This window comes from Lycium ferocissimum, chromosome 5, assembly GCF_029784015.1.
Source record: "Lycium ferocissimum isolate CSIRO_LF1 chromosome 5, AGI_CSIRO_Lferr_CH_V1, whole genome shotgun sequence".
NCBI lineage: Eukaryota > Viridiplantae > Streptophyta > Magnoliopsida > Solanales > Solanaceae > Lycium > Lycium ferocissimum.
Genome location: NC_081346.1, coordinates 74,239,388 through 74,267,071, shown reverse-complemented (window position 1 = coordinate 74,267,071; position 27,684 = coordinate 74,239,388). Strand labels below are relative to the sequence as shown.

The 27,684-nt window shown below is 30.6% G+C and overlaps 1 protein-coding gene across 2 annotated transcripts; it reads left to right on the top strand.

Annotated features, from left to right (window-relative positions):
• Positions 1–10,129: 10,129 nt before the first annotated feature.
• Positions 10,130–15,732, top strand: LOC132057432 (uncharacterized). 2 transcript variants are annotated; one of them, XM_059450031.1, is made up of 3 exons: positions 10,130–11,068; positions 13,247–13,436; positions 14,847–15,732. In XM_059450031.1, exons 1-3 carry the CDS (start codon positions 10,301–10,303, stop codon positions 15,353–15,355), a joined length of 1,467 nt encoding a protein of 488 aa, XP_059306014.1. In that variant the 5' UTR covers positions 10,130–10,300; the 3' UTR covers positions 15,356–15,732. The 2 variants fall into 2 exon arrangements, with proteins under 2 accessions (XP_059306014.1, XP_059306015.1); XM_059450032.1 differs by having other exon boundaries at positions 10,132–11,072; positions 13,254–13,436.
• Positions 15,733–27,684: the final 11,952 nt, after the last annotated feature.

The following is a 27,684-nucleotide window of genomic DNA, read 5'->3' as shown; positions in this document are numbered from 1 at the left end:
TTCTTCTTCGTATTTTTTACATGCATGTTAATTAGTAGAGGTTTTTTACGCCTCAATAGGATTAGTAAGGTAAGGCCTAGCCTCCTTGCTTGTACTTTTCCTTTGTGTTTCGCTTTTATTATATAAATAAAAAACTAGCCCTAGGCACCTCGCCTATGGGAAAACAAAAAGTGTTTTTCCATGAAAATTTCAAATACAACTTGAAGTTATATTTGGAATTTGAAAAACAAGAAAACAAGTTTTTCACAATCAAAACAAGTACATTTCAACACAAAAATACTATTTGCAAAAACTATGGCCAAACACAACTCCAACTCCAAAATTCCAAAAAAAAATGATTTTTTTTTTTTAATTTCTATGGCCAAACGCCTACTAATATAGTTAATCCTTATAAAGCACGTTGGATTTGTCGATTCAAGACATTGAGAATATGTAGCTCTACACACATTTAAGTAAATTCCAAATAATGCTAATAATTTTGTTATTGAAAACTATAGGAGAATTCTTGTCCTGGATTCTTATGAACTCCCAAAATTGACCTCTAATTTCATGGATTAAATAACAGAATATAATAGGTTGAATATCCAAAAAATGAAAACACAAAAATGAAGGACAAAGAAAATGATCTTTCCAGTTTCCACAGTCCTAGATTTTATTGGTTCTGAATTATACCACAGGACAATGGTTGAGTTCACATTAAATTATTTAGATTATTCATACATAAAATAAATTTCTTAATACAAATACAATATCCAGTTCAAATTTACTAGATTTTGTTGTACTAACTTCAACACAGATATGCCCTAACTTAAAAATTGAAACATAAATATAATAATTGACTAGATTTAGTAAAAGTTAAAGCTCAAAGCTGACAAAGATGAAAGCTGAAATCCAGAAAATATATAGGCATGCCACTAAAATACAGGGACTAAAAGATACTGTAAATGTTTCCACCTTGGTGAAAAAATAGAAAGATATTCTTAGATCCCTTTTGATCTGCAAATTAATTGGAGTAGTTTTTTTCCTTCTTATGTCTATCCCTTGTCAATGAAAAGCTAAGTGTCAATTCAAAAAAAAAAAAAAGGAAAAAAAAAAGTAGACTGTCCTTTTTCTTTTTCACAAATATTCTTAAACTTGAAAGACTTGAAAGAATAATGAAAAGTCAAATTGTTTTTTAATTAATAGTTGAAACAATAGTATTTACATGTCTAAAGAATTTTTAATTAAAGATGGTCTTTCAAGTCTTAAAAGTAATGTTGATTTCAAATTAGTGGGATTGTTGACATTTACCAAAAACTTATTTGTCTTATCATATGACAACGTTACTCTGTGAATCGTCAAAGTCAAAGACATTTCTACTACTCTAGCTATATGTCGTGACTCGTGAGGTCTTTGAAATAATATACTCAAACAAATATTCAATTTAAGTTTTTTTTCCCTTCCTATTTGTGTTCTATTAATTACAAATACTTAGTCACGCCAACAATAAATACAACTTTCTCGTTCAGGAATTTTAGAAATCAAATCATTTTGTCTCAATTTATGATTCTTTTTAAACTTTTAAGCATTTTTGTAGTAATAAAATTGCGATGCATTGAATTTATTCAAAAAAAATAAATTAAAAAGCATGTTCAAATTCACAAAGAAACATAAAAACTTGAATTTTCAAACAGTTGTGTCAATTTAAAATTTTCTGCGTCAGGCATCTTCCTCTCTTTTCAAGTCAAATCAAGACCTCATTTCATTTCCGTAATGTTTCAATAAATTATTGATAACAGAATGCAAATAAAATAAGAAAATCTTTGTAGGTGTTTTGTCAAATCAAAGCAAATTCAGGACTGTAAATCTGTAATGCATTTTAACGGATGCATGGGACACTGAGATACTTGCTCTGTATACTTTCACCGAAGTGAAAATTTGAAGAATTTTTACTCATTATTCCCTGCCAAAATTGAAAAAAAGAAAAAAGACTCTTTCAATGAGAAAATGACTCAAAGTATGGAAGATTAATACTCCTTCCGTCCCAATTTATGTAATATACTTTTCTTTTTAGTCCGTTCAAAAAAGAATGATACATTTTCTTATTTGATAATAATTTAACTTTAAACTTTACCTTTTACGCTTAACGAGATGATTTGTAATCACACAAATATCTTTAGCTTATTTTAGACTACAAGATTCAAAAGTATTCCTTTATTTCTTAAACTTCGTGTCCAGACAAACTATATCACATAAATTAGGACGAAAGAAATAGGTATATCTGTGTGAAAAATTGTTAGTCCTTGCAAGGGCGAAATAATATAAAGTCGGGTCATGGGCGAGTACTCAAGCCTCCTTGATTTCTGAGTGTATACGGAAAAAAAATTGATTTAAAAATACATTAACTTAAGGTGTGCATGTCTGACTAGAATCTAGAATTTTAAGTTTATTAGCTCTAAATAATTTTTTTTTTCTTACAGTTCTGAAAAAAAAGTTTATATTTAATAAACCTAAATTAAAATACTGTATTCTACGGAACCTGTAACCTTAACGGTAAATTAGGCAATTAGCCCCTGATTCCCTATTAGAATTTGTGAGCCGCCAAGACGGTTACACTTATAATGAGTTAGTATGATTTATTTTCAGAGATCAATAAATGAAGAAATTAATAACAATGATGATCATATGAGATTTTACAGGAATTAAAAGAAACAACTAGTCACTTCAATAATGACATAGTACACCATTAATTACAATTTCAGAGTTAACAACTTGTCCATAACGGTAATTGCACTTTCATTGCACTTTGTACTGCTAAATTAATATAGTAATCTCGTTGGCAATGAATATGAGAAAAATATAATGCATATATATACTTTTGTATAAGAGAATAATTTTCCTCAAAATGATGGCTCTTTAATGGAGAGTGGAGGTACTGTGATGACAAATGCATTTAGTAGACATAATTTACTGGCCAGCTTGATTAATCCAGATTTGTCACGTCCCGGGCTTATTAAACGAGAAAATGTTTCATACAAGTTTTTCTAATTTTAGGGTTTTGATTCGAAATCATTGATTCAGAATGAAGAAATACTATATATTCTGTTATATTTGTTGATGGTAAAATTGGAAAAAGTAAACATTAGTCCAGGAGTACTGTGATGGGACTGGAGGAGATTATCGATAATGTCTACTTTGATGATTATCGTGTCCCAATTATTTGCCTAATCTCAACCTAGGCACCGTTTTTAATCATCTAGGATTTCAATTTCAAGAAGTGCAAAAGCAGTCTCATTTATTATTATAAATTTAAAACAAGCATCAAGATCAATCACCAATTATATAAGCGAAATATCGGATGATGGAGCTATAAATCTGCATGAATAAACACCTCAATTTTATTTTATTTTTTGTAAAAATTGCGCTCACTGGCTACTTTTTGGATTTTTCTTAAAAAATTAGTCGTTGTTGTGAAATTTTAAATTTCACAAGTAAAACTTCATGACAATGTCTCGGAATTTCACCTAAGGCGGACTCAGGAATTAAAATTTCTATCTTATTACAACAACTACATGTTAATGTACAATAATAGGTTTACGATCAGATACATATAAATATTCAGTAGATTTCTTAATAGGTACATATGTAGGGTTTTCATAAAAATTATTGAATCACTTGAACCCGTTGATGTCATTCTAGACCTGCCCTTAAGTATAATCTGTGAAACTTGAAGCTTCAAAACACTACAATTACATGAGCTGAAACAGTGGTTATTTGACAATTTTTACTCAAATTTTCTTGTACCTTCATTGCCAACTCAAATAATTACTACTAATCATCATATAATATCAAGAGTCTGGAACCAAAGTGACCCAAAAAAATCGAAGTGAACCAAAATACTACAATAAAAAAAAAATGGTACCAAAGTACCTTTAATGCAGGACTTAATCGTAACGGCGCGGTTAAGTCCAATAGCGCAGTAATTTTTAAAAAAAAAAAAAAAGAATTTCACACTTTTCTGTTCATTATCCTTCACTATGTGATTGTCTATGTTAGTAGATGAATGTTACAGCTCTGAATTAGTTCTTAGTATCATTTTTACTTAATTCGAAGCTACTGATAAACATAATATCATTTTCTTCAAAATTCAATCGTATTCTCGTTTTTCTTAAAAATATAACTGTAGCATTGTTTAAATTCAAAAAACTTATTGTCATTTACTGTGTGATTTGTCTATAGACATAGACAATAATTTCATTGTCATGTGTGATTCAATTCATATAGAACTCAATTTTTTTTGTGCAATTAATAAAACTTCGGGTAGTCGTTTTAGTGGTTTTATTTTAGCGTGTTATTTTTTAGTTAATGAGTAACTTTTTATTTTATTTTTTATAATTAGTTTAGGATGTCCCGCGAGTTAGTTATAAACGGTAACAAAGAGTAAACTAAGATTTATCATTAAGAAATAGATACGCAAAAAATATACTTAAATTTTACTTAAACCATGCACCATGCACCATGCACCATGCACCATGCACCAATAATATATCTACTGTATTCTACTCATAATACCTTATATGTGATAGCTACTGCCCTTTACAAACTGCTTCATCATGGCTTAGTCTCTTTCGTTATTTTCATTTTCATATCGCTTTGAATTTCTTGGCCTTATCTGACCTCTTTTTATGCTTTCTATTGAGCCGAGGGTCTTTCGGAAACAGTCGTCCTACCTTGGTAGGAGTAAGGTCTGCGTACGACTACCCTCCCCAAACCCCATGTTGTGGGATTTCACTGGGTTGTTGTTGTTGTTGTAATACCTTCTCAATGCTCCCACCTAGATTTGATCAAAAGCTATAAGGTAAACACTTTTTATTTTTTATAATGTTCACTAATGCTGTCTAACTTGTTTTCATAAATTGAATTTCGAGCCTTGAATTGACATTTAAAATATTATTACCATGGAATTACCATCTTGAAATATATTTTTTATCATTAGATTTTTACTAAAGATGAATGAAAATTGTGCACCAATTTGGGGCAAAATTCAAATGGAATGGGATAAAGTAAGTTTTTCTAAAAATTAGCCCAGTTAAACCGCCTTGGGCGGCTAGATCTCTAAAAAATAACTCAAAAAAAAAAATCGCGTAAATCGGACATCCGAGCGTAAATGATGACCGTTTAAAGCTTCACCAATTTACAACTACTATATACTCCTTATTTTATTATTTTATAACTACTTAACTCTACTGGATGGAAAATTTATGGGACTTGCATAACGCATTAATTTACTGTGTTATTCAAACATTTTTTTTAACGGCGTTATTAACGCAAAGAAATTACTGAGCTATTAGACGTAACTGTGCCGTTACAGTTAAGTCCTTTAACGTAGTAATTTATTGAATTAAAGGTACTTTGATATCATTTTTTTTATTGGGGTATTGATTCACTTTTTTTTTTTTTTTTGGGGGGCATTGCTGTTCCGGGATCGAATATCAATAATAAACAAGCAATGAAAGTGCTACTGTAATATAGGGAGCAATAGCCATTGTCAAATTGGTACAAACAGTGATTTCTGCTAATAGAATAGGCATAACTAGCTTGGTACACTGACAAATTATTTAGTTCACAGCTTTTTAGATTATAGTATAATCAATGGCTAAGCAACGGAACTAGACGTCTCCAGTCCAGTGAAGGACACTTATGTCTTGACAAAGAAGAGTGTTATTTTTTGGGATTAAAACAAATAAAAGATGCGATTAAAATAAGTCGGAACTAATCGACTCGATCAATTTAGATTCACATCAAGTAAATTATTGAGGAAATTCTTTTTTGAATATAATGATTTGATATTCAGAACTTACAGATTTAACTAATTCACATTCACATAGGTAGGATTTAAACAATTTTTAGCAGAAATTTCTCTACTTCCAAACAATTCAAAATATCTGATTAAGAATGGAAGGATAATATCTCCACCGTATTGACTGAGATAAGATTTCTTTAACTACTTAAGTCTACCGGATGGAAAATTTATGGGACTTGCATAACGCATTAATTTAATGTGTTATTCAAACAATTTTTTTAATGGCGTCATTAACGCAAAGAAATTACTTCGCTATTGGACTTAATTGGGCCGTTACGGTTAAGTTCTTTAACGCAGTAATTTATTACGTTAAAGGTACTTTAGTATCACTTTTTTTATTGAGATATTTTGAGTCACTTCGTTTTTTTTTTTGGGTCATTTTTGTCCGGATTTGAATATCAATAATAAACAAGCAATGAAAGTGCAACTATAATATAGGGAGTAATAGCCGTAGTTAAATTGGTACAAACAGTGATTTCTGCTATTAGAATAAGCATAACTAGCTTGGTACACTGACAAATTATTTAGTTCACAGCTTTTTAGATTATAGTATAATGAATGGCTAAGCAACGGAGCTAGACGTCTCCAGTCTAGTGAAGGACACTTATGTCTTGACATAGAAGAGTGTGTTATTTTTTGGTTTAATCATTTTACGTTAGAAATTTACTCATCCGATTAATTTAAATTCGCATTATTTTTGAATTTCTAAAGGTGAAAAGCTCTCTATTAAGAGTTTCTTCGTTCTTAAGATTTGAATCCGAGATGATTGATTAGCATGGATGATTATCAACCATCTACCACACACCCCTAGTGGTGTAGGAAGTAGTTTTTATTTTTTTTATTTTTTATTTTTTTATAATTTAACCACATGATGCTGGAAATTCACTTCTACATGCGGAGTTACTTTCTATCAAGAGTTCAATTATTCTTAACATTCTAATATGAAAGCTCTTCTTAAGAGCGGAAGGATCTAGATCCTCTTACTATAGGTTTAGTGGTATAAAAATAGCGTTACGATAGACAGAAAACAAACAAAATAAGTTTGGGATTAAGACAAATAAAAGATGCGATTAGTATAGTGCGATAATGACCATTTTGATGAAGCTTGTACAATTTTTTAAAAAAGGTTTAACATATTAAAAGTAATCACTACATCTTATTTTTCTTTTCATTATTCATATGGGACTTTTTTCACACATCCGACAAAAAGTAAGTTTATATGTATCATTTCCTCTCCAAAAATATATACAAAGAGAGTTGGAACAATTTTTAGAAGCATATATCGATCCGAATTTTAGACCTATAAAATAAAACACATAAATACTATGTTAAAAAAGATAAACCAAAAGGAAAAGGGGGAAAAACCGACACGAACGATCCCGAAGGTTGTGGGATATGGCCAAACCAAAACTAGCTCAAGTCCGGAGGACCAAAGAATTTAGAGTTAATTTTTCGGATGCTAACTCAACTAATAATTTTTATCTTAGAAAGTCATTCTTTGCTCCAAGGGGCGGATGGAGCGTAATAATTTGGGGTTCAATTGAACCTCAAACTTTCGATGCGGTTTACAAATTTATATGTAAAAATTTACTAAATTTACAATAAATAGCAGATATGAGCCCATAACTTTAGAAATATAATGGTTCAATGCTAAAAAATTTAAAAGGTTAAACCCCAAGAGTTTTAAATCTTAGATCCGCCTTTGTTTGCTCCAGTCTGACACATTAAAAAAATAAAGTCTAACTTATATATGTCGATGATCTAACATCTGTTTTTTATATTATAAGTTATCTAAACAATAAATACATAATAACTTTTAATAAAAAATGATTTATAATTTTAAAAGTAAAAATGTCACCTAATACAATAGTTAAATGTAACTTAATAGTATAAATTTTCTTTACGCTATGAAAATATTATTCTACATATATTAGTATTTATAAGGGAAAACTTCAATAACCATTGGACCATGGTATCAACATGGATAGAATGGTCGGAGTCTTTTCATCCTTAATTAGAGGTCTCGGGTGAGAATGAAGAAAATCATGTTGGGAACGCTCCTCCAAAGTAGGCCCCGTGGTGCGCAATTTAAATATGACCGGACTCTAATACGAATATCAAACGTGTAGGAAACAAAAAAACACAATGGACCATGGTAACTTTATAAAAGACACAAAACCTCAAATATATAATGCTGGTTATAGAAGGAAAGGTGTCAAAGCTACAAGCAATTGTAATTGGTCCACAAATGCCCTCTCAGCGCTCTTCTCGGCTATTCTGTGACTGGTTGTCTTCCTTTGCTTGCCAGCTCTACTGCCTTTTGTTTTATTTTCCTTTTCCCTACAAATAGCTTTTGTAATTTTCTTTCTTTTCATCCTTCAGCACTAACTGACTTGATCAATTTAGATTCATATCAAGTAAATTATTGAGGAGATTCTTTTTTGAATATAATGATCTGATATTCAGAACTTACAGATTTAACTAATTCAAATTCACATAAGTAGGATTTAAACAATTTTTAGCAGAAATTTCTCTACTTCCAAACAACCTGTAACGTCTGATTAAGAATGGAAGGATAATATCTCCACCATATTGATTGAGATAAGATTTCTTTATCGAAAAATTTCACTCATGAGTAATCAAATTAAGATGTTAAGTTCAAATTGAAGAGATCTCGTCAAAACCTCATCTCCTCCCAAACTGTTGTGTGATGCGAGACGAATTCAATAGTTGAATATCGTGTTTTGAATTTTAGAATTACGATCTCAAAGGCTAATAATGGAGTCCTTAGTTTAACTTTTATATCTATTTAATGAATTTTTACCACACATATAATTTGAATCAAAACTAATAAATTATGCCACTCTTATTTAAAGGCTGCCTTCTACCATGTGGATAAAACATTTCACTTTTACCTCATCCATTACTAACCACCCCAACCCAAACAACCTATTGACTCACAGCCACTCTCTCTACTCCACCTATAGACATAAGAGACACACAATTATGTAAGTAAAGTTCCAGAATGAGACAATTTGTTGTGGCACAGGCAAGTGGCACCATCCTTCTTAAGTTGTTTTTAGCCTCCTTCTATTCATCAGCTAAAGTAAAGATCATCTAAGACAAAAGATTTGCCTGCTGATTGTGGTACACTATTACTACAAACCCCACAGTCCTACACATCTACTGTTCCACCTCAGTTACCATATTATACTCTCTCCGTTTCAATTTATGTGAACCCATTGCCGGACATGACATTTAAGAAAGAGTGAAGACTTTTAAAACTTGTGATTCAAAATAAGTCTTAAATATTTGTGTGGCTGAAAATCATTTCATAAAGTGATTTTGTTTCCAAATTAGAAAAGATGTCATTCATTTTGACACGGACTAAAAAGAAAATAGATTCACATAAATTGAAACGAGGGAGTAGTATATAATTTGTTTACAATACCAATTATTTCATGTTTTTTATGTGTAATTATTTATGTATTTATCATCCACCTTTGCCTCGATCTTGTAAACACTCCAGATTTGAATCAGGAAGTCTCCTTATTCTTTCCTCAAAAACTCCCCTTACCCCGCTCTCCCCACCCCTTACCCCCACCCTAGTTCTGTAATTTTTGCCCAGATTATGTGTACATATAAAAAATATTACTCTTTCTTTCCAATTTATGTGAAAGAGTTAGTAAGGGTCAAAATATTTATTTTAACTATAAATTCTTAAAATTTTTACAATAAAATTTACATATTTAAACACTACATGAAAAGCACTATTAATCAATATAATAGATTCAAACATTTTAAAATTATTATAATCAAGGAAAAATTGTTGCAATCCATCAGTTCTTCAATATCCAATATCGGAATTATCTTAAAAGTTGTCCCATCCTATTCCAAATAAGACGTAAAGTAATACCTTCACATAAATGAGAAGAATATAATTCAATATATCTATAAATATTTGATCGTGCATTCAGTTACTCTCTCTATCTCAATATGTGCCACACTTTTTTTTTTTTTTTAATCTGTCTCAATAAGAGTGTCACTTTATATATTTATAAATTATTTAATTTTAAAATTTCTCTTTTACAACCATATAAATATTTAAAACTTGTATTGAACCACAAATTTGAAAAAAATTAATTTATTTCTTAAATTTTCTGCTTAGTCAAATAGCACCAGATATTATTGTACTAATTTAAAATTGATGTAATAACTGAGTAAACTTTAAATTATGTATGGTCTCTATGCCCCATCATAGGTCTCTTTTTTTTCTCGAGTCTCTAACTATATGTACACAACTTCCCCACTTTTCAAATCCCACATACAATACAATCCCCACTACACCTCCAACTCGAAAATCTCTTTGTTGAAAACTCTTCAACAAAAACCTCATTCGAAAAATCTACAAAACTTGTAGAATTAAGGTCTTGGTCATAGCTTTCTCCCTTCTCTATAATGGCACAACAACAAAAGCATTTACATGAGCTTCTAAAAGAAGATCAAGAACCATTTCAACTTAAACATTACATTGCTGATAGACGTCTTCAGCTCAAGAAACTCGATAACAAAATCCCTTCCAAATATTCATTACAACCATTGAAAAAACAAAAACCAAACAACAACAATACTACATCATTATGCAAACACGCTTGTTTTTTCTCGTTTCAAGATTCACCAAGCCCGGCCCGAAAAGCCTTCCTCCCCTCCCCCTCTCCGGGCCTAGCAGCAGCATCAAAAAGCCCGGCCCGAAAAGTATTTCGGGCCGGGCCTCTGCTGCTGGAAGCCGCAATGCGGATTCAGAAAAACCCGAAGAAAACCCAGTCGGGGTTCGGTTTATTCGGGTCGATTTTGAAGAAAATCAAGAGCAGTAATAGTGGCAAGAAACGTGAAATTATTAAACATGAAGTTTTCGTGGGAAGACGTGAAGAAGTTTGTGATGAACACTTGAGAAGTGGGTCTTGTACTTCTTGTAATAATAGTAGGCTCAGTAGTGCTGGTTGGTCAGAAAGTAATGAAGAAGAAAAATCCATAGATTTTGAGACTTCAAGTAGTTGTTTGTCTGATAATGAGGAAATTGAGGAGCTTGTTAGTGGTGATTTTGACAAATATCTTTCAAGTCCTTTAAGCCCATTTAGATTTTCTCTTCAGAAATGTCCATCGTTGACGGGTTGCCGGACGCCAGATTTTGCATCGCCGGTAGCATCTCCAGTTCACCATAAGGAGGTTTGTCTTTTTCTGTCTCTGTTTTGTCAGTAGGGCGTGTTCATGCGTCCGTTTGGGTCGGTTTTTAGTTGGAACCAAAATTAAAGCAATTTAGTCGGTTTTTAATTATTAAAACCTAACCAAACCAAACATAATACATATCCATCGGTTACTGAATGATATTTCTCTAAAATGGTATATAATTGGTAACTTGGAAGAATTTTCACTAAAATGCAACTATAATTAACTGGATTTAACTTTTAACATGTTAATTTGCGATATTATTTCGATTCATATGACTTTCTTTTCTTTTTACTCTGATTCATAAGTTATAACTTTGTTCTATATATTAATCATAAGTTCTTACCATTTAATGTTCACTTTTTAAGTTTTTGGTGGAAACTTATATTATCTGATTTGATACGAGAAAGGTTTGTCATTTGTCATTCTACTTTTTCAGTGTCTTGTCAAAAGCTAAATAATGTAAATTTTCCACTAAAATGTAACTATAGTTAATTGCGCCTATCATGCTTAGTAATCTGTTATAACTTGTTTAATTGCAACATTAAATCTTTTTAAGTGTATATAATATATCATAAGCTTTTTCTAAAAAAATTGTAGTTCTTACTATTTAATGTTGTTAATTAATACTACTACTATTATTATTATTAATACTACTACTATTATTATTATTATTATTATTATTATTTTTACTTTAATTTGTCACAGAAAATTATATTATAATACTCCTTCTATTTCAATTTATTTGAACCTATTTCCTTTTCAGTCCGTGTCAAAATGAATGACCTCTTTCTTAATTTGGAAACAAATTCACTTTATGAATGATTTACAAATACACAAATTTTCAAGCGCTTATTTTAAACCACAAGTTTAAAAGTTTTCTCTTTCTTAAACGTCGCTAGATCAAATGAATTCATATAAATTGAAACAGAGGGAGTATCTGTTTTGATACAAACAGCCTGGTAAATCTTTTGTTACTTTTTTTTTTTTTTTTTTTTTTTGTTGTGTCTCAAAATGAGTCAACTAGTTACTTAGAGCCCGTTTGGATGGGCTTATAAGTTGCTGAAAACAGCTTTCAGCTTTTTTGAGTGTTTGGTCCACTTTAAAACTATTTTATGCCTAAAATAAGCTCAAAAAATAATTGCGGCTACTCATTGAAACATTATTTTTTTATCTAAAAAAGTAATTTATAGTAAAAAAATAAGTTGAGCTACCCAACTTATTTTTTTGGCTTATAAAGCTACTGCTTCTAAGTCCATCCAAACAGGCTCTTAGGTGACTGAGTTTGACCTGGTTTTTACGTGTCGGCAAAAGAATCTCGTTGGTCTGATTCGGTGGCCGGATTGTCGATATTAAATGACAAAAATGGCCATTGAAATTTTTGTCATTTTAATAATCAAACAATTTTATTAGGGGTGAAATTTGTCATTGTTTTTCTATATGACTGGAGCTTTCTATTTGTTTGATAGTTGTACCTTTTTTATCACGCTTCTGCCACCAAAATCTTTTTTTAATGGACCTTGTCTAAAGAAATATAAAAAAAGACACAATTTTTCATAATAGGACAAAACCAATTTTTTTTTGTTTTTTTTTTCATTTGGATCCAATTGATAATATCTTAATTCCTACACCACTCTTTTCCATATTCCTTCGATACCAATTTATGTTGTGGCCTTTGATTGAACATGAAGTTTAAGAAAATAGTTTTTTTTGTTTTTTAAATTATGATTTAAAACAAGTTATAAACATTTATGTGAACTATAAGTTTTACTACTTAAAAAGCGAATTTCCTATAGATTATCCGTCAGAAATTTGCTCACCGAAAACGTTTGTTACAGCCTTTCTGTCAGAAATCCTTTAACGACGAGGCAATTTCCGGCGGGATGTCCGTCAAAAATTTGCAATTTTAATAGTTTCTAAGTTAAATTGTTTCTAAAGTAAAAGTATGACATTCGTTTTGGGACAGACTAAAAAGAGAAAGTATGTCATGTAACTTGGAGCCGAGAGAGTATTATAATTGTCAAAATTTAAAGTTTATGGAACAAACATTAGCAGTCAGCATCATATAATCCATGGCCTAATAGTACAACATTCCATCAAATTAGAAAAATACTACATCTTTCTTGATATGTAGCTTATTATATGTTTGTACTTAATAATTGTATTTCTTGTGTTTAGGACAAAGACAAAAACTATGAAGGTTTGGCAAATGTTGAACAAGAAGAAGATGAGAAAGAACAATGCAGCCCGGTTTCTGTCTTGGATCCTCCGTTTGATGATGATGGACATGAAGGCGAATATGAGTATGAGGATGAGGATGAGGAAGACGATGATTGTGGTAGTGAATGCAACTATGCACTTGTACAGAGTACGTAAATCATTTCTTCGAACTTATTTTGAATACTTATGTGCGATAAATGATTATAATTTGTGATAAGTCAGTGAAAATTCATATAGCTGATACGATGATATTGTATATTAAGTTGTATCAATACTAGTTAGTAGTATCTTGCTGGTTGTGAAGTCATCATCAGTAGTTATGGAAATGCTGATTTCTCAAAGGACATGTTTGGTTGGATATTAATACTATAATTGTAAGGTCATAACCAACTTGATAATGCTGACTTTGATATATGCTGAATTATTTCACGTGGGATCCATAAGAAGTTTCAATCTTGATAAAAAGATTTGTATGTGCGTGTGTTGTACATTAACATGACATATTACTTTGGTTTGATGGTAAGTCTTGTACATCATTTCTGTTAATGTGACCTCATGTTGTCCATACACAATTAGTGCCCTGATGATGTGAAAAATATTTACACAATCATGTCGTAATTATGTAACTACAGGTAAATCTCTATGAAAAACGCTAATCTGTAACTTGGTAAAAATGATAATTAACATAATGTAAGAGGTTAAACTATATTGTATTGCGATTTTTTTTTTTTTTTTACGTTGTCCGTGTATATGACTTAAATCTTTTATTAATTGCATGATGACCCACATTTAGTACAGGTGGGGGTTTTCACCTAATTGATAAGCTTGTCCTCTCTTCAATTTATTGAACTCTGAGAAGAAACTATCAAACTTCTTGAATTTCAAAAACATTTGCTAATTTTGGGCTCTGCCCTTTTCAGTGTTTTTCTTCAGACTGTATGATTCAGGGACCTGATTAAATGATAAGGGTACATTTAGTAGGGTCTTTAATGTTGTTTTCAAGTATTCCCTCTTTACCATTTGTTCATAGTTGAAAATTACATTTATAGGTATAACATAAGATGCCATTTTTCTACTATTTTTGGGACAGTCACAATAAATACTAGTGAAATGTGACAGAGATAGCTAAAACTCACAAAGGAGTAAAAGTAGTTACTTTCATTTGTTCCTATGTTGCTGAGACTTTTAAAAAATGTTGTCTCACCTGTATTGGATCTTCCAAAAATACACTATTTCGGGATGGTCTGACACGCACCCATTGACATTTTTGAAGAGTTAGAAAGAACAAAGATTGTTATTATTTTTGGCATGGATGGAGATAGGGTATCGGAAGGTGGTAACAGAACCCCCTTCGTCGAAAAATTGCACATTATGTACGAGGTTAAAATTATTTTCTACGTATTTATAGTAGATGTATCCCTTTGGCTTTTTCATATGTTTACTTCTTTATATTTTGAATCTTCTTAGTGAAAATTTCCAATTGGATTTTCTCGTGAAAAAATCTGAGATTGTTGAAGATGAGTGAGAACTTATGTTGATTGCCCTGCATTGATAACAGGAGCACAGCAACAGCTTTTGTACAAGCTTCGTAGGTTCGAAAAACTAGCAGAGTTGGATCCTATTGAACTCGAGAAACTGATGCTCGAAGAAGAAGAAGAAGAAGGCGACGATGATGATGATGATTCGGTGTTATCATACAGAGACCGGGATTATGACACGTTTGCAAGCGAAGTGACAATCCCTTTCGACATGAAAAGGCTAGTCTCGGACTTGATATCCGAGGAGAAGACCGAGACTAACAGCTTGAACAATAGGGAAGAAGTAGTCTATGGAAGAGTATGCAAGAGGTTAGAGTCATGGCAACATGTAAGATCAGACACTATCGACATGATGGTCGAATCAGCTTTGAAAACCGAGTTTGATGACTGGAAAAAATTTCAAGCACAAAGGGAAGAAACTGCAATGGAAGTTGAAGTTTCAATCTTTAGGTTATTAGTAGAAGAATTAGCTGAGGAGATGGTCCATTTTGCAGGACATCCTGGAAATTTCAACAAAGTTTTTGCCTGATATCAAAATCTTGGTAGGAAGCGCTTCTCTGCGAATCCAGATAAGTTGGGGCACCAATACGGATACCGAACGCCGAGTGGGAAACCATAAAAAACACATAGAGATCTCCTCTGTACTTATATCTACTTAATTAAATCTTTAATTGGAGAATCATAGTCTAACTTTGTACTATGACTTAGGCTATAGTTTGTAGTGCAACCCAAAGAGTTTTTTGGGGTGTTAGACAATAGTATTAGTAGTACTTAATAGTAGAGTTACTTATCATGTACATGTGAGGGGAAGGTAAATTCTATCTTACTTCATGAGACAAAAAAGTACAGCCCTCAATTTTCTTACTAGAGGAAATAATTTGTGTCAAGCTAGCCTTTGTTTCTTTACATGAGATCACTCTTGATTATGGTATACTTAATTCAAATAGGGGCATTTGTCCAAGTCTCGATGAACAAAGTTATGAAAAACTTATACTAGTGAGAGGTAGCAAGTAATAGGCGAAATAGTCGAGCTACAATTAAGTTATGCAAAACTTATACTAGTGAGCGGTAGCAAGTAATGAGCGGAATAGTTGAAGTGCATGCAAGTTGTTCAACAAGTAATCAACGATATAGCGGAGGTGCACACAAGTTGTTCAGAAAGTAAACGACGGAATAGTCGAGATGCATGTAAGTTGTTCGACATGTAATCGACGCAATAGTCGAGATGCTTACATGATGTTCATAATGTAATTGACAAAATAGTTGAGATTCACGCAAGCTTATCTAGATACTATTGTTATCCCAAAAGAAAGCGAGATTTGAAATCATTTAACATAATCTTTGAAGAGGAAAATCATGTCTCTTTCACATGACACAAAATATTTGACCTTTTGGTTGGGGTGTATAGGCTCTCTCTTTTGAACTTTCCCCATAAAGGGTGTTTGGTGATGTCAAATTGATACCATTTCACATAAACTTGGAACTTAAAGAAAATTCTTCCATAATAGAATCTCAGTGTCAAATTCTTTGATAAAATTTTAAGTAAAGAATATGATTCTAGTACCATTGCACAAGCCATATCAACTAAAGTAGATTCACCTCTACCTTCAAAGGAAAAAATAGTACTAATAGGGAGGCATCTTTTTTCTACCTTTTAACCTTACCCACTCTTTCCTTTCCTGTATATAAATGCTTTCTAGCTGCCACTAAAGCAAACAACAAATCCCAACCAAAAATATTCTCACAATTATGATGACTTAGGTTACTTTACACAATTAAATTTATTATTAAAGTATTTCGTACTAGTGAATAATATTGCAAAAGTAGTAAAGCTATGGGACCTAATCCTACTGATGACTCATAATTGTTATAGCAAAAGTTGGAGAATAATATTACTACATTTATTTTTGTACCATGGATGATGGGATGAGGTGTCACCTTGAGGTTGTTGCCTCTATAATTGCCCTTTGGACCTAAAGAATAGAAGGAAAGAAAAAAGAATAGATGCTTCCTGTTGTTTGTACCTTTTCAATTTTGTTTTCCACTTTTCTTGTATTTTAGTTAAATTTTCGTGCAAAAGTGAATACTATATTATAAAAAAGCAGAGAGGAATACATAAGTTCAGAGTAAATGATCATTTGTGCTTTATATGGATAATGATTAGTGTTATTTAGTAGCGTACCAAATTGCCCAATCTATCAAGAATCAATAATGGATATTACTCCATTTTTATATTGCGTGTTTGATATGAGGGAAAACATTTATAATTCTCATTTTTGGTAAGTTAAAATGGTTTAAAAAATATTTGCAATAGAAAAATAAGTTTCTTAAAATAAATAAAATGACTTTCCTACCAGTAATAGAGAAAACAAGTTCCACAAGTGACATTTCCAGTTAATTGTCTCTTTTCCGCGACCCAAAACTCCACCCGATCCCCACCCCTAACTCCCACTCCCCACTCCACCTCACACCCCCTGCTCCTCAACTCCCAACCCCTACTTCCCACTCCCTATAATGTTTGACCAAATTATATATAGATGTTCTTGGAACAATATTTTTTGTTTACTTACCAAACACTAAAAAATAAGTAAAAGTCGCTTATTTTCTAGGAAAATGTACCAAACACACCCTAAATCTCTGCTATTTTCAAGTATATTTGGGTTATATGTTTCTACATTTCATAGATTAAATGACGTATATGGATCATAGTTAATTGATTTCTTTCTAGCTGCTTTAGTGGACAAAAACTACCTGATATATGTGCTAGTAAAGATAGTTGATACCTGAAAATAGTCTGATATGTGCTCAAACTGATAGAAACACTATTGCTAATTATATAAAAGAGCAAGCTGATTCTCGAATTGGACAAACAAATTCAGCATATCCAAAAAAATTAGATTGGTAAATAATACACGTAAATTGAGTAGGAGATTTTCTTGCGTGCTATCGTTTGAAAAGTAGCACTATCAATTTATTGTAAATTTACTTATAAATAAACTATAGTAGACAAAAAAGCTTTGACAATAACTATTGACTAACATGCCCCCAACAACCGGCAGATTAGAAAGTTCAACTAATTCTCTCCTACCATTAAAACATTCTAAACATATATTAATGCGTTAGATTAATTAACATATATCCCACTTCATCATCATGATCTATTTTTTTGGTCATTTTTTTATTTAGCCTTTGCTGTATTAGGAATGCGGGCCACAAAAAAGATAAGACACACTCTGTGTCAAAACATGATTAGACATCTTGTTCTTTTATATTATAATAATATATATGAAAAATAAGTGGAAATAATGAGTTAATTAGTGATGAGAAAATATGTGCATGGATAATGAGATAATAGTAATGGGATAATGATGGAGGACCAGAATTTATCATAATTAAGTGATTTAATACAATAAAAATATGTGTTAATTAATTAGGATTAATTAATAGAAATATATGTGTATATATATAGTATTATGTATTTGTTGATTTGGTATAAATACACGCAAATAAGTTTTATCGAACGAAAAAATTCCCATTACAAAAAGACACATATGTTCATGCATGAGCGGATGATTTTTGAATATAAATTAAATAATTAAGTTGTAATAATAAATTAATTAAGTAATGAGCAAAAATATATATGGATAATGGGATAATGATGGCGGAGCATCTGGTTAGCACCAAATGTTGTTTTCATGAAAGCAGCCAAGATTTAGAACAAAGTGGAATAAATCAACTCATAACATGCTTCTTTTCGAGTACTATATGTCTTAGAATAATATTACAAGCACATAATTTAAAAGTGAAATGAAACTAAACTGTTGTCACATTATAACTTTTTTTTTTTTTGTGACAACTGGATTACCCTGGCCCCTTTAATCTATCATAAAAGCACTATTATTTACTAGGATCCTACTTGTTTTCACTTATTAAAAATAATAATCTTATTAATCGATTGTTGATTTAAATTACATTTAAAGTTAGAAATATTTCAGTAATAAGCTTATTTTGAGAGTTAGTAACTTTAAGGGTATTTCAGTTATTATAACGGGGAAAATGGACTTTTATTCAGTACCTAACTGCTTATTTATAAAGTCATCTAGGCAAACGGGCTCTAGCTAAAGAAGAATTGTTTGATTCTCCAAATATAATGAGAAGTTTACATTTTTAACCCGGCGGCTAAAAAAAATTATGTGCGCCTTGTTCGTACCCTTTGTAGTCGGCGTAAGTGTGTACGCAAGGTAAAAACTTACCCGCACCGGGTGTTTACACCAAATCAATGGATGTATGATATGTGATTGAATATTTACAACTATCACTTAACCATTATTACACTACAACACAAGGCATATATTGCTACAAAATACATTGTAGCTAAATATAAAAAATTCCGTGGCTAAACTCTTTAGCTACAAATTTTTTTTCCGTAGCATTCGTAGCAAAATGTAGCGTAGCTAAAAGTTAGCTACAAACTTTACATGGTCCGTGGCTAAGGACATGTACTTATTGCCACGAGTTTTTTTTGTGTTGTAGCTGTGATGGCAGAACATTTCTGCCACGAAAAATATACTTATAGCAAGTGATTTTATTCTTTAGCCACGACTAATAAAATTTGTAGTTATCTTCATATTGTAGCCACAAGGTCTAGTATTGTAGCAAAAGATTTAATTTGTTTGCCATGAAACTCAAATTTTATGGCTATTTCCATAGCTTAGTTTCGTGGCAATAGTACTCATATTTAGTTACGAATTAAAAAATTCATAGCTGTGAATTAAGGTATTTGCTACAAATAATTCCTTATTACAACTAAGAATCCATGTCTTTAGCCATGAAATAAATTGCATTGTAGCTAAAAAGAATCTTCATTTGCTACAGAAATTCAAAATTTATAGCCATGTTCTTGATACGTGGCAATTATAAGAGTATTTGTCTAGCTACGAATTCAAAAGTTCATAGCTAAAAATCCATACTTTTTTGCTATGGAAATAAATACATGTCCATGTTCTCATTTGCGTGGAAATTTTATGTATGTTTAGCTATGAATTCATTTTTTTTTATAGGAATTCAAAAATTGCAGAGTTACTAACTGAAAAATTTGCCACCAACATTGTTAGCCATATAATGTAGCTGAGAATTCAATTTTGGCATAAAAGTTATAAACAATATTGTAGCAGAATATCTTCAATTGTTTAATAAAGGCAATATATTAGAAAAAGAAAAAAAAAGCATAATAATGGTTCAACAATATCATTCAAAATAGTGAAACATCACTTTATTCAAACATATCAATATACTTTTACAAGAGAAAAAATAATTATTCATGTCCCATCGATTTTGATGCTTCTGTAACTCCTCGATAAGCCGCAGAATAATTAAAAAAATAAGAAAATGATACAATAAAGTATTCTTCTTAAAAATTAAATTTTAGTGTAAATATTAATATCATTTTAAAGAAATCACAAATTTACTGGATTAGTAATTAAAAAATATATATATTAGCTACTTACAGTTAGATTTGCATCATCTGATTGTCGGGATTGTCGGTTTTGATGAGCTGCAACCATCAGTTGGATTTTTTCTTCCCGTCGTTTCCTACAAATATATGATTATATATGATCCTAAACTACAAATATAGTGCATATATAGCTACAGAATATTTGTAGCTACGTTTAGGATCATATATAATATAATTGTCAATCCATAAAAAAATAAAGAAGATTAAAAGCTTCATCAGTTTACTAATTTTCTTACCAAGACGATGTCCCATATATGATCGATCTTGTCTTGCTCAATCTCTTTCCAATCATTTACCTTTACAAAGTTTGACTTCTAACCTCCCTGCCTTGTAGAAGAAAGAGCAAGAAGCCAGTAAAGGGAAAAGTAACAAGGAAGGTGGTTATCAAATCTATAGGCCCATTCTGAAACTCCACATACTTGATACAGAGTTAAAAATATAATTTCCCACTGTTATAAGCGCGAAATTAACACTTAATTTTCACCAAATTACATAGCTTTGACTGCAAATAGTGCCTGTAGAAGTTCATAAGGACCAAAATATTGAACAAGATCACCAAGAAATTAGCGAACATGAATTCAATAAAAATTACTACTTCAAAGTGATAGATATAGATAATGACCTACATTTTACCCATTATATAGCCATATCTCAATGAATTTGGAGTTATTTTTCTTTATGGGTATGAACAAAATCTCAAAAAACAGAGCACACAATAGAAGAACAAAAAATATACTCCATATAAAAACATATTTTCAAAAGGTGTGCTACAAGCTGGGGGTAATTTATTAAGTTAATGCATTAAGCCGTAAAATAAAGAAGATGCAAAAGACAAGGTTGGCAACACCACTTTTTGTGGAGTACCGTGGCTGAGATTCTCTTTACTATCAGTAAAACCAAGAAATGAATGTACCAATGCCATTAGAATATGCTAACTCCGTCCCTATTTTGCACTTTCCTTCACTAGGGCTATATACTCATTCATATATTAATGTCTATTAACAAAATATGCCTAGATAATCAATTTATAGAAGTCACATACAACAGTTGCTACAATCTAATGCAATTTTCTCCTTCCGCTGCCATTAAAACTTTGGCGTCTGGATTTTTCAAAAACAAGGGATCTGTGCATTATCCTTGCTTGTTTCGTTGTCTCTATTGTCCACATTAGTATCTTATTTTCTTTTCTGGTGTTTTTTAATTTATTACCTTGCATTAGTTGAACAATTTTAGAATTGCAAATCTAAGAACGAGAAAAGAGAGAGGAACTGACGATTAAAATCTACAAAAAAATAAAAATGAAGGCTTTGTCCGGTGAATGAGACAGAGAAAGAAGATGTACCTTTTGTTTTTTCCGGAAATGGCTTTTGGATCTCTTTTGAGAGTTTGGGGTTTTTGGTTCTCTCTAATCTCTCCAATCTCCTTGTCAATTTTATTTTTGCTCTCTAATAGGAAAATAAGGCTCTAATTTAGGCACAAAAAAATTAGAGGGAAACAATTTGGAGGGATTTTTTTTGGCTAATTCATTCTCTCTCTTTTCAATTTGAATTTCATGTTTCCCTCCTAATAATTATAACAACAAAAAAAGAAGCTCTGGTACGAACTTTTTCTTTATGTAGTAATTCCTTTCTATTCGATGTATAGTACAGTATTAGATTTACTCATTTTATTTTATAACTTATTAATCATTAAACATTATTTAAGGTTAATATGTATTAGATGCAAATTGTGGTATAAATACACTTCTATAATAACTATATATATTCAATTATTAATCCTCGGTTCAACTAATTATAATTACATTTATAATAATTATTAATTAATTCAATTTAATAGTAGATCATAAAGGTGTTGTTCAAATAGATTGGGTTCGAGTAAAATAACAATTCTCGAAACACTTGATCATGATAAAACTTGAGTGAGACATAGTGAAGTTTTATTTAAATTCGATATAATTGTTAATCAAAAGTACTTAGATATAATCATTTATTTGTTTAAATTATATTGAAACTTACGAGTAAGATCTTATAAAATTGAATCCACTCGAACTATGAACACCTCTAATTACACTAGATCAAAAAAGGTATTATTCCAATATATCATGTCTGAATAAAATAACATGAATACTCAAAACACTTGATAGGATTGGGGGAGGCTTAGTGAAGTTTTGTTTAATTTGATATAGTTAGTTAATAGAAGTTAACATATAATCACTTATTTATTTACAATATTTTTGAAATTTACAAGCTATAAAACTGAATCGGATCAATGATTTCAATAATTACACTAGACCGATAAAGGTATTGATAAGATGGAACATATTTGAGGCAAATAACAATTCTGGAAGCACTTGATTAAAATGAAGCTTCAGTAAAACTTAGTGAAGCTTTGTTTAAATTCATTATAATTAGTTAATAAAAAGTAATTAGATTTAATCATCTATTTATAAAGACTTAACATATGGTATAGATACACTTCTGTAATAACTATACTCAATTATTAATCCTCAGTTCAACTAATTATAATTATATTTGCAATAATTATTAAGTAGATCATAAAGGCATTGTTCAGATAGATTAGGTTCGAGTAGAATAATAATTCTCTAAACACTTGATCAATATAAAACTTGAGTGAGACATAGTAAAATATTATTTAAATTCATTATAATTAGTCAATCAAAAGTAATTAGATATAGTCACCTATTTATTTATATTATATTTGAAACTTACAAGTAAGACCCAATAAAATTGAATCGAACAATTAACACCTCTAATTATGCTAGATCGATATAGGTATTATTGCGATGAAACTGTTGTATGGCTTTATCATAAAGTTTGACTCTCTAATTTAATTTATGCACTTATTAAATGACTTTGTCTTCAATTTAAATATCTATTTGATGAATATTTGATTTTATGACGCCATTTATAAACTTGCTTATGCAATCAATTATGCCTATCAGAATGTAGAGATATCTCAAAAAGCATAAATACATACATATTTCATCTAACTATAAAAATTTGTAACAACTAATTTATTGTAATTATACTAGTACTATTTTTATGGTAGCTTAAAGTGTAACAAATTTTTTATTTAATGTGGCTAAAAGATTGATATTGGTACAAAAACTTTCAAATCGTGGTAAAAAAATATTAATTAGGTACGAAGTTTTATCACAATAATAAATCTATGGCTATATCATTTTGTCATGACAAATAATTATAGCTATCAATCCAATTACTGCCACGACTTTTTAGTACTCAATGCAAAAATATTTATTTAGCTATAATATATCGTTTTAAATAACTTCTTATAGCTAAAAGGTTACTGCTGTTACAATAAGTTTCAACTCGTGGCAAAATTAATAATTAGCTACGAAATTTGATTATAGCAAAAAAGTTATGGCTATATCATTTAAACTTTTCAATATTTTTTCTGACTTTAAGGAAGAATATTTATTTAGCTACAACATTTTGTTTCACATAATTTATTGTGGCTAAAAGGTTATTATTACTACAAAGAAGTTTCAACTCGTGGAAAAATGTAATAATTAGCCACGAAATTTTACTTTAGCAAAAAATGTGTGGCTATATCATTTAATTATTGACACAATTTTTTTATAACTTGAAGTAGAAATATTCATTTAGCTAGAATATTTTGTTTCAAATAATTTATTGTGGCTAAAAAGTTATTATTGCTACAATAAATTTATGGCGTGGCAAAAACTTATGATTAGCTACAAAATTTTACTGTAGCAAACAATTTGTGGCTATATCACTTAACTATTGCCACGAGTTTTATAATTTGAAGCAAACATATTTATTTAGCTACAATATTTAATTTTAAATAATTTATTGTGGCTAAAAGATTGTTATTGCTACATTAACTTTTATGCCGTGGCGAAAACTTATGATCAGCTACAAAATTTTATTGTAGCAATAAAGTTGTAGCTATTTAGGTAATTATTGCCACGATTGTTAGCAATTATAGCAAAAATAAGGAATTAGCTTTGTCAATTTGATTTTCGTAGCTAAGAAATTTTACAATTTTGTAAATAGCCATGAAGTTTGAATTTTTGTGGCTATTACTAGGTAATAGCTACGAATTTTAAATTCATAGCTTAGATTTCGTAGCTATAGTTGTCTTATGTTGTAGTGTTAATTAATGTATATATTCACTTCATTAAATCAATTAACCATGATAAATACATTGATTTAGTGTAAACATCCGGTGCGGGTAAGTATTTACCGTGTATGCAATATATAAATAATTAACCTACTCAGTGTCTACTGTATACAAACTGATTGTAGACAAATTATTCAGTGATTAGACTGGCAAAATTTTATGACAAATAAAGATTAGAATTTAGAATTATTGTTTTATATGGCAAAATTTGGGGCTGCTATAGTGTTAACATCCCAATAATTATAAACTTTAGCTTCAAATTGTATATGGAGGGAGCACCAATAATCCTTCAAACCTTTCAAACAATCAGTCACAAATAATAGCCGTGACTGCAATATCAAATGACACTAAAATTAAATCCTACAAGTCACTTTATAACTGGATAATCAGCAACTTTATTTAAAAAAATATTTTACTATCATAAAAACTCCATTTATGGTTCAAATTTTGAAGTAAGTTAATGTGATATAATTATCACCTTACCTTGATGACTTGTGTTAGTAAAAAAGTCGTAAAACTGAGGTTAATTAGGATCTTAATAGATTAATAATTGGTGTGCATATCAACAAATAACTTATACTAAAAGTGAGTGTTTCATTATATACTAAATGGTAGGTACGTAAACCGTGCCTTGAACAGTAATATGATAAGAACAAATTATTTGGGTGCACTGTGTAGATTTAATTTATAATAAACCTTTCCTATATTATTTCCCTCTCATATATGATATCTATGAACCAACTTTATAAATCACGCTAATTGTCCTTGAATTATATGATATATTGGGAAGACTTCTTGCAGCATTATTTTTATATTGTAATAGTCTTTGCTGTCTAAGTCCTATCTTCCTTATCGAAAAATAATAAAGAGACTTATTTATTTAATAACCACAACCTTGATATTACTATCTCTACTATATTAATTCAAAGTTAATGGTAATGGAAATATATAGATAAGTTGGGGAGCATGATCAGACAACCCTGTAATATATCAAGGAACGAAGTCAGGGCAACGATAATTATCTTCACGTGATTTATAAATTAAGGATTTCAGTCGTTAAATCAGTCGTTGATAGTTGTATCAGAGTAGACTATCAATACCTTCTTTGGAGTGCGACTTTTCCCCAAACCTTGTGTGTAGGGTTGATAATATTAGCTCATGAAAACATAACTTGCCTAACTCGCCCTAGTTTGAACGTGTTAATGACCCACCCATTTATTAACTCGGACCATTTTGATCCACAAAATTGAACCCATCTAAATGTTGGGCTGATGTGTACTCCAAATTGACTCATGAAAAAACTTATCAAAATATTTTTAAAAATACATTTTTATTTGATATATTAATATATAGTCCTAATAAAGGGGGAATTTTTTTATTAGGTACATAAACAAATTATAAAAAAGCAAACAAAGAAATTAAAACTTAATAAAATGACAGGTTGAGTTATGACTCATTATTTAGCTCATTTTGACCCAGCTCATTTAAGCCGAAATATTCTTTGAACGAGTTTATTAACTCGGTCAAATTCGATCCAACTTACCCATTTGACACCCCTAGCTGTGTGAATATGGAATATCTCGCGCACGTAATATTTTTTTTTTTTTTTTGTACGTACTTCCATCAAAGGATACTCTCATGACAAAAATGTCGATCGTCAAGATAAGTATGGCCAGATGAATTTGTGAAAAAACTTTACATCTGTATGGTTAAGGAGAGAGATTCCAGCAAACTTTGACACGATACTACACTAATTCCAACTTAATTCTGAAAAGGATATTAAACATAACATGGTTGAGAAATCAATTTCCAATCTTAATCAAGTTATTTGTACCAATCCCTAATGCTTTTGTAGCATTGGAATTAAGCGATTATAAGTGGTAGAATATAACGACATGTTATGGACAGGCAAATTTGGATTTAGTAGATCACATTTGGGAGCATCAAGTGTTACAATCTGAAATGAAACAACAAGAAGAAAGAAATTTTGTTTTGGTTCTGTGAATAGTATTACACCTTCCGTTTCAATTTATGTAGCAGTGTTTGACTCGACATACCTAGGCATTGAAAAAACGGCCCAATACTTCAACTAACAGAGCAACCGATTGGTTCACCAAATTCTGGTTCAACGTCACATACTCTTAGGTCTGAAGGGATTCTGTGTCCAACTACTGTCTCCTTTCGGAATTGTATTATTTAAGGTTTATTTTATATCATAAATTTTAAAAGTTTTTTCTTCGTTTTTAAACTTGGTTCCCCCAAAATTTCTTGCCCAACTACTGACTCCTTCGGGAATTGTATTATTAAAGGCTTATTTTAGACCATAAAATTTAAAAGTTCTTTCTTTTTTCTTTTTTCTTTTTTCTTGTTTTGGTGAAGAAAAAAAAAATTAATAATACGACGACAAGTGCATCATAAATTAAGATACAGTGAATTAATGAACAGTATCTTGTAGTGTACATGAGAATTGGACATTTACCTCAGTACTCAGTAGACAACCTTAGTTATGAAGCAATAAAGCATGTGTCTCTCTTCCCCACACAAATTATCCGTTATGTTTGATTTGAAAGAGTTAATATTAATGGCTGGTCATATATTGGCTTATCTCACAGTTGTTTTAATTTTAATTTAATACACAACATCATAACGGGGACGCCACTCCATTAATATATACACACACTTGTGTAACGGTAAAATCCCAACCTTTTTTAATTCTATTCTATAATAATTCATTCTGAAGTTGAATTCTACTGTATAATATATGAGTCAAAGTATATTTTGTATAATTTGTTTATTTATATTGTTGTGAAAGGACAATTGGATTTTGATTTTTCGGATTATATTGCATTGGGAAGTTAAAGTATGTGAAAAAGGATATACTTTTATGTTGAATGTAATAAATGCAGGGTTTTTTTTTTATTAGTTTAGACAATATTTTGCAAATGAAACTGTATTTATTTAGTGTCGATCAGTAGGTATAGTGTCATATATCAATCTGGTGGCAGCATAAAGTACAGCAGTGCATGCTTGCAATTAAACCGCTGTCTATTCAATGCCCTCTATGGCTATGTTTTTTCACTTAGTTTTTGTCAAATAAATGTGATAGATAATTCACAAAAGCATAAATGTCTCAAGAGAAAGAAGGGAATTTATGTTTC